General features: G+C 43.9%; 1 protein-coding gene across 1 annotated transcript; it reads left to right on the top strand.

Annotated features, from left to right (window-relative positions):
• Positions 1–681: 681 nt before the first annotated feature.
• On the top strand, positions 682–9,630 carry LOC112553158. Its single transcript, XM_025220190.1, is given in 5 exon segments — positions 682–856; positions 1,448–2,093; positions 2,095–2,348; positions 4,996–5,137; positions 5,474–9,630. Coding segments are annotated over 4 exon segments (996 nt in total). The 5' UTR covers positions 682–856; positions 1,448–1,502; the 3' UTR covers positions 5,483–9,630.
• The last annotated feature ends 1,981 nt before the right edge of the window (positions 9,631–11,611 follow it).

The raw sequence follows: 11,611 nt of genomic DNA, 5'->3' as shown, positions 1-11,611 counted from the left end.
GTGCTATATAAATTTTGTTATTATTATGATTGAAATTAAAAGAGGAGAGATTGTAACAGTGTCTAACGATTCTTAATGATTTCTGTTACCAGGCTTTCGGCGCACTGTTAAATGTTCAGGTCGTTTATCAGGAGGTCGATAAATCAACTAAAACTTTAAGGGACGTCACATCCATGGGTGTGATTGCTGGTCCTTTTCCTCCTCCTTCCGTTACTATGACCACAGCGAAGAAGTATGAAGTACGAATGAAACTTCCCCTTGTCAGCCAGCCCCTAAGGGGGCCTGCTAATCGTGTTGACACTTTTTCCCATTATATTTTTGTTATTCCAAGTAACCTGCTCCTGCTCATCCTGCAGCCACTTCCATGCCGCTGCTACAGCAACTTTTATGCTGCATGCAAATCGTCTGCTGGATGCTCCCAGCTCAAAACAATTACAAATGAATCGATCAGTCCTCAGTTTTGCTAGTGCACTAATGCACTTCAATTATGCAGTAGGAAAAAATACTTCGCAGACAGACTCACTAGCACTGTTAGGAACAGGGGGTTGTTGCCCCTGTCTTTTGTTTACAGATTTCACAGATTATCGCTCTTACCTGTAAAACATAAGTGTTTTTGCGGCGTCGTGGTTTTGCGTCAGAACCCGACGTCATTTTTATGACGTAGTTGGAGATTGTGCGGTGGGAGGGGGGGTGAAGATTTTTGAGAGAGAGTAACGGACGTGAAAACGGAGGAGCTGTGGACTACGTGTGGATACAGAGACGGTTGGGAGAAACCATCACATCATCATCATCATCATCATCATTGATCCTAATGTAGAAGCAGACGAGTTGCTTGGCTAACCATGCCATTACCAAGGTGACCACCAAGGGAAGGTGTTTTCCTCACGCCCCCTGGTGGGGAGGAAATTGCAATGATGACACGGGAGACAGGTACCGCTGACTCACTGACACGTCTAAAGCGATGTTGCTCATCGACAGCGAGAACAGCGAGCTCAACATCACTTTCACAACATGCTCCTAAAACTTAGAAGTGTCCTAAAGAAGCAAATTTAAAAAAATGCTTTTCAAAAATCGGTCACGTGACAGCGAGAGTTGTTGCACAAGCACAGGAAAAACTGTTGGGAGAGGAGTTGGCTTGTGTAGTTTTAACTTGTTTAAAACAATTTTAGTTTTAAAAGTTGTAAAATTGTGGTGTGCATTGTGTTTCTATATAGTTGATTATCTAAATAAACTTGACTTAAAAATGTTTAAAATTAGAGATGTGTTGTGGCCTAGACTTGTGTTAAACAAGGACAGTCACCTAGACGTCACTCACTCACCAACACACACCAACACACACACCACACACACACACCAACACACACACCACACACACACCAACACACACACATTAATTAGTTTCTTGGTGTTCTCACTGATCCCATGCGCATTGTCTGTCGTCTTGCAGGCTGACATTATAGTTCCGGACAAAGAGAGGGGAGGGAACTTCCTGTGTGGAGCCAATGGCAGTCAGCGCCACTTCCTGGACCAGCAGTGCGGCAGTTGTAGGGGGGCCGGGCGGAGGAAGCATATGGGGGTTCCGGCGGCAGTACTGGGGGGCGCTGCTGCTGCTGGCCGCTGGCTGCTCTGGTCTGTACGTCCTCCTCTACTACCGAGCCTCCTCCTCCGTGCCGTCTCTCATTCTGCGCCACTTCCAGTCCTTCAGCACCCGCGTGGCGGCGCTGTCCTCCGAGGCCTCTCTCCCTACCCTCCCGCACCAGGAAGCAGCCTGGGGACTGACGCAGAATCACAGGTGGAACCTCAGCGTCCTGACGTCCCTGGAGGCCCTGCGCGACGCCATCGCGAACTCTAGCGCTCCGCCCTTGCTGACGCTCTTCAGCTCCTGGGCGGACCGACCCGACCTTGGCCTCGTGCGCAACCTGACCTTGCGCAACTGGGCGCAACTCCGCCCCTTCGTGCAGCCTGTTCTCTTCACCAACTCCTCATCCCTAGCCGAGCAGGCGCGTGCGCATGGCTGGCAGACACTTCCGGTGAGTCGCGAGGCGGTGGGCGTGCCCATCCTGAAGAACATGTATCTGGACGCCATGGACAGGCTTCAACTCCACGCTGTACGCCTTCGCCAACGGCGACGTGCTGTTCACGCTCTCGCTCATTCAAACCTTGCTGGCCATACTGACGTCACCACACCTCCCGTTAGACTCGCAGCCCGTGCTTGTGGTTGGCACGCGCGTCAACGTCAATATGGTGACTGCGCGCGAGACCGAGACTTTTGATGACATCATCAATATGGCGCGGATGCGCGGCAAGGTGTTTACAACAATGGCGGAAGATTACTTTGTCACGGACAGGTACGTAAAATGCTCCTGTATATGTTTATGTATACACAAGTATAAACTGTGTGTGTCCACGTGTTTTTACCTACACCGTGCACGCAGCTCTAGACCCCGAGTGTTTACGGGACCCCGGAGGTTCACAAGGTACCAACTATACTGTTATGTCTTCAAAAGGATGGTTTTTGTTGTAATGATGTTTGTAAGAAAAAGTTCTTGTCATTAATGGCTTTGTGTGCAAAGTCTTTTGTCTGAGCATCCAGCAAACATCGTGTGAGATAAATACTCACAGTACGTCACACGCCGTAACAATCATGACACAGAGACATCGCAGTTGTTGATCTTTCTATATTAACAACGCTGCTAGTATCATGGCTATTATTTCTCTGTTATAACTGATGAGTAGCAAAGTGTGACTGTCTCTTCAAAACTAAAATTTTCATATAAAATACGATAATCATTCAAAAATGTAGGAGACACGAAACACAGAGTGACTAGCTCCCATGTGACATATGTATTTAGTTCAGTCAATTTAATTTATTATTATCTTTTAAGTATAGAAGATTTGGTCAAACTTCAGAACTGGAATTCAAGAGTTTTTCCTTCTTCATTTACTGCATTTTACTTAACGATATCACTAACTTACATTGCAGATTAACTTCCTACATATTTGTAACACACTGTAATGTTTCCATCAATATTAATATTTAGAATTGCAAGAACTGTTAGTTTGTCCACTTAAGGTTAGTATTTTGTTGAAGAGTTGTCAACCTGACATCAAAACTAAGCTCCAGGAGCTACACTATTGAAATTGATAATTTCCGTAGTTGGAGATCTTTCAGTTGTCATATGCTTTGTTGTAATATATTTTGACTGTCGAACCGATTAAACGACTTCTCCATCAATCAAAGCACCACGAGAGGGATTGTTGTGGTGCGGACACGCCCTATTGCTTGTCGACCAATCAGGCAAATCATTTAACTTTTGAACGTAACGGCGAAGGCAGCAATGAAGAAAAAAGTAAACGTTTTCACGGGTGAAGTGGCCAAAGGCAGCTTTCACATCAACAAGGTACAAAGTTCACCTGATCAGAGATGTGTATGCTGACCTCACGTGACCAATATGGAGAAATGAAGTCTCGCACGATTCTCGTTGTGCTAACGTGGTGCCTCCCAGGCAGGGGAAGCTATCGATTCCTCATGAATCACACTTTAGTGAAGATTATGTAATAATGCCTCCTCGTAAGACAAGTAAATTGTTAAATGTTTATCATCACAGTCGTTCTTTAATTAATGTTCTTTTTTCATTACATTTTTCTTTCTCTCTTCTTACATTCTTGTTTTCCTGATCTTTCTCGTGAGATTAGATGGCCTCTAATGAGATTGCAAAAACATCTTTGTTAGCTCTTTTCCTAATTTTTGTTTCTTGTCAGTAAAACCAAAGCGAGGGTGTAATTTGATTATCAATAATCGAGTGAATTTTATTTTTTCTCTTCGTCAGATGATATTTAGTATCACGCAAAGACTGAACTCTCGTGTCACAGTTTTCCTCCCACGTTCCACGAATTTCGATCCGAGTACATGAATTTGTGAGTTTCACATCAGGGGGTCGCACACAGAAGATTCGTCTCTTTGATGCAGACGACTGAAGACGTTCAGACCCTTGCCGACGGTGAATGTTCATGAAGTGCCTTGATTGAGGCTACAAGACGAACTGATGTTGAAAGACAGGGCGAATGTTGCCTTATGTGCTGCTTACATGGGGGTGAGGGGGAGAGAGGGAGAGAGGGAGAAGGAAGCAGGAGAGCGGGAAGAGAGAGGAGGTGTGTGAGAGAGAGACAGATGTGAAGAAAAGAATCAGAGACGGACATGTAAACACCAGTCTGTGGGTGGGTGGAGAACCTTTTGAAAAGGTTATCAGATTGGTACTATCTTACCCAGAACATCTCCCCACCCTGCCATCACTCACTAACGCATCGGTTGTCCATGTAGTTTGAGCGTTCATATTGGAGAGAGATGTGGAAGTCGTGCGAGTGCTTTGTGTCGCCATTATTTCATTAAACATGCTGTGAGTGACTACTGTCGCCCCTGTGTTGTCCATCTTATGGCAGCGGCCATCTTGTGAAATGACAGTTGGTCCGGTCCCCTCTCCTCCACTTACTCCGCAATTTCACCTACGCAGCATAAGAACAGATGTTGCCAGAGAACATTCATGTATCTGCATTCTCTGAACTATTTGCTAATCCATTTTCAAAAGGCCTTCTAAGCCGATTGATTGCAGAGTACATAAGCAGACAAGAAAATCCATTTGTGAAAGGAGGCCTGCAGCTGTGACATCACGTGACGTTGAACGTCGACAGTGTCGATAATAGATGATAGGTGTAATGTGTAATGTAATATGACGAAGTGTGGTGTGAAGAGTACATTAACCGCAGTTTGATGTCTCAATAAACTATTTGCTCTGTAACGAGCACACTCATATACATTCCAACTCACGCGCGCGCACATACAAGCACATCTCTTAGTAATAATATTACTCAGATATACACACAAATGTGGTTATCCCAGAGCAAAGCTCATTCAAGCATGGTGATAAAGAGATTTGAAAAGTTCAAGTAGGAAACCTACTGCAAAATTGAAAGCTTTTTGGTGTTTTGTGGTGCCAGGCGGTTTCCGTGGGATACGATCCCCAGCGTTGTGATTGGCCGCACAGCCTACGACAACTGGCTGGTACTCAACTCCATTACAGAAACACCACGTGGTGGTCGACGCCTCAAAGACGCTGCTGGCCGTCCATCAGACCACCAAGTAAGCACGCCACCGCGCGTGTGTGTGCGTGTGTATGTGTGTATGTGCGTGTGTGTGTGCGTGCGTGCGTGAGACATGTAGGAGGTTAGGGGGGGGGGTACATTCTGCGCTAAACTGACGAAGTGCTAGTCCCAACTGACTAAAGATTTGAATAAAATAAAAAAAAAATTTAACAACGTTCTTAACACTTAAACCTCCAAGGATGATATATTTTTAACAAGCAGTGAAAGCACACACACACACACACACAGAAAACTAATGTTAATATGACTTGCCAGCTGTGTGTTCAACATGTTTTATACTGAAGTCTAACACCTCTCCCTCTCTCTCCTCAAGGGCTGGTAACCACGAGGGCTTCACCCACGCCAACTCCTCGTACAACAACAACATGTTGATCCGCCTGTACAAGCGCATCCACTACCAGGGCGGCTGTGTGGACTGTGCACCGTGGCGAACAGTGAGATTTCTAGATGGGAGGATATTTGTGGAGGATGTGCGTTCCAAACCCAAACATTGTTGACACAGTGTTGTGAGCACCTACAATTCCATGCTTCTCCTCAACCTCACCTCCAACCCAATGGTGTCGTCAATCGATGCTAAGGGAGAAGAGTCATCCGTTTTTTTGCCGGAAACAGGAGAAATGTTCCAGAAAGAGGAGGAGTTGAGTGCCCTTATATTTCAAAGGACAATAAGACAAAAAGCAACTTTTAAATGGTTATGTGTTCGCTGGAACTGTGTACAGAAAAAATTTTTCTTTCTTTGCGGTCTGTTCCCCACTGCCCATGCGCGCACACCGACACACACCTCACACGTGTAGGTGGAAATTGTTGCCGGGTATAAAAGCAAGGAAGAGCAGAACTATTTTTAAAAGGGGGAACACGTGTGTATTATGTCAGTAAGTTAGGTTTGCAATTTTATTGACGTATTCGACGACGACGACGACGATTTCCATAGCATCGTTCCCCACCTTCATAGCGAGGCGGTCCGGTGGCGCAACTGGGTTCCTTGGTTCAGATTCCATCTCTTCTGGTCATTGTTCGTTATTCCCTGTAAAAAGAATTTTTTCTCCTGACCATGAAGGCAGAGCTTGGTTACCTGTCATTGATCTCGAGTTCTTACCTGTTTGTCTTTGTGATAAAGACATCTCCTGACCCACTTCGCCATTGCCATTGCCCTGCCACCATTACCCCATCGACAGGTTAGGGGAACTGGGGGAGAAGTTATGCTGAAATTGTCGAAGTTCCAATCATTTTTATAAACAGAATATTTGAAGGCTGTAGGAAAGTCCAATTCCACGCACACTACTACCTTTTTTAAAGCTTGCATTTAAGAAAAACATGAGAGCTTCTGTCTCGGAGACTCATGGTTCGAAATTCTGGTGCACGGCAACCCCACAGAAATATTGTTGGCATCAGTGCGTTTCATCACACACACACACACACACACATTTTAACTCTGACAAGCTTGGTTTCTATTAAATAGTAAAAGCAACCATGGACACAGTTGAATCACTAAACAAATAAAATACAAAACAAAACTCATAAACAAACGTTTATTATCGCTTATATCCATTCATACAAATCTTCGTAAAAGAACCTTCGTTTCCATTTCAATAATAAGAAAGACCAACCTATTATCGACGACTGATGCGATGGACGACAGAGTAGACGGTCTTTGAGTGACAGGTGGTGAGAATTAATCACTTATCTACATCTCATTAGCACTGTGAACTGTTATTTTTGTACTTGATAGAATTTAGGAAAAATATTTCTTTCATTGCTGCTTGGGGTTGCAAAGACATTCTTGTAGCTGACAAACTTTCGTTGGTTCCTTCGTACACTTGGTGACAGCGACCCTGTCCTCATGTTTCTTTACCAAGTTGTTCGTCTCCATGTGACATGACTTTGACAGTGAAAAATTCTGTAAAACTATGGGAATTAGTTCTCAAACTGAGTGGTCTCCCCATTCATCGAGAAAGAGCAGAGGACAAGACAAAAATGCAATAACATAATATTGTTGTTTATACATAGTGTCTGTAGATTGTGGTAAATATGTCCTGATGTGATTTTCTGATGCCGCAATACATACACGTGGCCTCCAAGCTACACCTGTTCATGCAAAGAAGTGACCTCAGAAAGTATGTAGACTACACAACAAAGACCATCAGTAAATTCAAGTGCATGAAAGACCTGACCTTAGACTTCGGGTGGGCACGGAGGAGAAATGATAAAACAATCGTGTTTCGCGAGGAAGGACAAAGTTTCTTTGAAAGACAAGGATGTGCTAAATGGCAGAAGTGATCCCATCATTAGACTGAGACAAGCTGAGATCTTGGATATTACACTGTAACATCGTCTGTCTTCGTGTCTGGAGGAGGAGGGCATGCACTGTCCCCCACTGTCCCCCACACCCCACCTCCAGATGATCGCTCAGAGCAAAGAACAGTTTTGGTGGAGAAGATGATGTGTGGAGTCAGCAGGTAGCAGCCATTGGCACAAGATGAACAACATCAACATTTCCAGTAACATTTCGCTGAGACAGATCATGGCCGAAGGCATGATGTTGGGATGAGTTGCAAATCTTGAAGTTGAGAAAAGAACCGACAGAAAAGGGACACGAGCACGAGGTCTGAGTCTTTGCACAGTTTTTCAAGACATTGTAAGGACCAGGATGAAAGTCGCCAGCAATGAGTAAACACAAACAGAAATGTGTGTGCATGCAAGCGTGTGAGCACGTGTGTGTAACAGTGAACATTCTCTCCACACAAGTTGCACCAATGTGAATTTACCTTTCTTGCTTTTGATTCCACTTTATTTTGAACTCATCTGTGTTTGTCTGTGAACGGAACTAAATGGCGAGAACTGTTTTTCAGAAATGTACCATATACTGAGACTGAGGCAAGATTGCAACATGGACAAAGTGCGGACATTCACGCCTGTTATTTCACATCCACGCTTGTTGTCAGTCGTCGTTGTAATTCAATTTTCTGTCACCCTCTTATCATTCTTATCATTGTCACTCGTTGACGTGCTGTCGTCAATGATGAGCGGAACTTTGTCATCCTGTGTGTGTGTGTGTGTCCTCTTGTTAGCATGAAGACATTGACCATTTGAGGTTTTGTGGGCACAGGAATATAGTGTCAAAGGTCATATAATCATTGCTGTGCTAAGTTTTGCATTTAGTTGGATAGTTTGCAACATGCCCCGGATGTAGCTACCGGTGAGAGGACATCTTTATTGACAGCGAGAGCCTGATGTCTTTACTGAACAACTTTTACTGAGCCATCAGGCTCGCCGACAGATGGACTCTGTTCCAAAGAATTTAGATATAGGCTTGCAACATGGTCCTGTTGGGTGTTTGCTAAGATTTATACATTCATTTACTCAGGTTATGATGGCTTCCATTGAGATTCCGATAGTCTTCCGCGATGGTCTCTGTTCTCATCGTCATTTCTGTATGTTTCGTTGATATCTGTACAGGCTTTCGTTGATACTTACGGAGGATTCCAAATGAAACTTTTGTAGACTACCAAAAGATCCACTGTCTTCTGCTTGAATTTAAGTTATAACACTTCGTGAAACTGGTGTTCAAGTCACAAATCTTCCAAACATTTCCATTGTTGAGGCTGACTGCACTGAGAGATGTGACCGTGCTTCTATGTGCACTTTGTTGCATTATGGATGTAAAGGACATGATGCTTTTAGTATCCAAGCCTGACAAATGTTTGCTTCTGTTATGTCAATGTCCGGTTATCAGAATATGAAAACAGATGTTATAATAAACGAATGAATGAGTTAATGAATGAATTCTTCCGCGAAGAATTTAAACGGTTTAATGTGAAGTGTGGACAAGAATAACCAAGACTCGCAGTCTTTCGTCTCTTTTGTAAAATACTTTCAAGGGTCAAATCTGCTTCGTGGACTGAGCTGGACTGGACTGGTTGTCTCATCACAACTTGCCAAAGTTTGCTTGGTCTTGTGAGAACTGGTCTTGCTGGTTTTGGGGTCTGAATGTTTGCTCTTTCAAAGATGGCATAAATAGGATGTTGGGTTCAGTCGATTGTATTTTTGTCAATGCCTGGGCAGGATCTCATTCCCCTGGCCTCCCTTTAGTTCAGATCGATGTGAGGCTTCTTGGCCTTCAGCAGTGTGCCTCTTCATTCCTTCATCCATTGCTCACACCTTTTCAACATTGAAAAGCCTGATGGGGACTCACTACGGTTGCTTGTCTTGGTATGTGATCAGCTCTTGCTTTCAAGTATTTGCATTTGATTTTGAATAAAGTCGAGTCAATGATTGTTGATTACTGATGAACGACATAGCTTTTTTTTCAATGAAATCACATTTCCGAGGGGCTTTTGTGTTGTTTTTTTTTTTTCGCTCTCTGCTTGAGCTTACAATCATACTGCATGATGAAGTGGAAGTAACAATGTCACTTGATCCAAAGAAAGATTGGATGTGAAACATGTGACAAAATAAAAAGTTAATCACAAATAAAACTTTCATCGATGTGCTGTGAGACTGGGCGATGTGCAGCAACAAGTGATTGTCTGTATGAAGACTCAGACACACAACATGCAGTCAGGAGGATGAACACAACTCACAAGGTCTCTCCTTCTCTGCCTCTCTCCCTCTCGCTCTGTGTGATAGAGACTGATTTCATGATATTTGTAAAATACTGTAAATAATACGCGTTCTTTGCAGTCCGATCTGTCAACACTTCTACTATTTAAAGATTGTAATTTTAAGCAAACAAACAATTCTTACCATGTAGAAAGAAAGAGTGGAGTCAGTGTCCTCACGCTAGTGCATCTGCTTTATTTCTGATAATTCACTGCAAGACTATTGACACAATAAACATTAAAAATAAAAATTTTTAGTAAAAGATATTTTTCTCCTTCGAGTTGAGTAGCGCACGAAAAAAAAAACATCAACTATCAGGTTACAAGCGAACCTGGAGAGTGTGAGGTGGAAACACAGTGAAAACGAGGAATTGTTTTAGAGGATGAGCATGATGCAGGTACAGACGACCAGACGCGAGCGACTGTGGTGCTGTGCTGCTCCTCTCTGTCTGAGGAAGGAAAGAAAAAGCACAGCACACTAAAAGGCAGGGTTGAAACCAAGGAAACGGCAGCTGCAGTAACAGCAGCAGCAGCATCTGTTTCCAGTAAAGCTTTTGCCAGAGGAATACGTTGGGCTTGCCTGGTCACATCCCTGGCTGTACACTCGCCCACCCTACCTTCCCGGGGGATGATAAATTACAACGACAGTGCTTGGTTACCCCTCCCCCAGCTGCCTCCTTCCCGGCTCTGTCTGTCTGTCTGTCTGTCTGTCTGTCTGTCTGTCTGTCTGTCTGCCTGCCTGCCTGTCCGTCCATCCATCCATCTGTCTGTCTGTCTGTCTGTCTCAGCAGTTGCAACTGAAATCAAGAGGAGATTGTGATGGTGTGATTCATACAAATTACCGCCGCTCAATCGACGAAAGTGACTGTGAGCTACCAGAGCGATTGACGGATTTACAGATGAAAAGGCATTCAGCTGTAGGAGTGACTCCGATTGCCGGTCAGGTATCAATATTTCTCTCGTCTGGGTGATTTCAACTTGTAGTCTTGAGTGGACTAGAAATATCGTGTGTAAATCTGCCGACAGCTGCACACGACACCTCGGACAGCTGTGGAGTAGAGACAAGGTTGACTCTAGTGGACACTGGTCCTGGCGAGGGCCGACTCCGGTCCAATTAGTATTGATGAAGTTTTCATTCTCATCAAGTTGGCTATACTCCGTGAGTAGAGAATGTCGGTGATTGCAGTGATAATATTAAACAACTCACATCTAACGATCTAGTGGAGAATATTTTTTTTCGAAAGTGCAAGATACTATTACTCAAACTCTGACTGAATACTTTCTTCTGTTCTCGAGATACATTCGCAGAAATATCACGCACAGAAAGAGGTGAACACCACAAACATCACTAATGTAGTGGAAGTGTTTCGGTTGTCATGGCTACAGCCAATAGGACAGCTGGGCATATGTTACTGAAGTGTATTGGTATACAAATCGTGACGTAACAAAGCTGATCTTTCTCCGTGCAGGGGATGTTGTAGGCGCGGATTTCGGAAAGAAAATGAGTATTTACCTAAACTTTGGGAAATAGTATCTTGCACCAAATCATTAGAAAAATGTGTCCCTCTAGACTTTAAAAGGAACAGAATTATTGCTCCTGTGGTCGTGACTTTGATGTATTTCTACAACGATGACTTTTATTACTCTTGTTCTTGCTTCTGCTCCAGAATGTACCCGGGGACAAGAATGTCTGTGGAACTGCTACTTGACCTGAGTTCAGACAAATTGATTACTCACCGGAAACTCATTACTGTGGCCGCCACTTTGAGCTGCCAGTCTCAGCAAATGTGTTAAACACACCCACGGAGGATACACATCAGTCCAAGACTTGTTCATCTTTGCAAACAGCAGAA

This window comes from Pomacea canaliculata, linkage group LG12 (genome assembly GCF_003073045.1).
Source record: "Pomacea canaliculata isolate SZHN2017 linkage group LG12, ASM307304v1, whole genome shotgun sequence".
Classification (NCBI taxonomy): domain Eukaryota; kingdom Metazoa; phylum Mollusca; class Gastropoda; order Architaenioglossa; family Ampullariidae; genus Pomacea; species Pomacea canaliculata.
The sequence above is the reverse complement of the archived record's forward strand: the minus strand, read 5'-3'. Positions and strand labels throughout refer to the sequence as shown.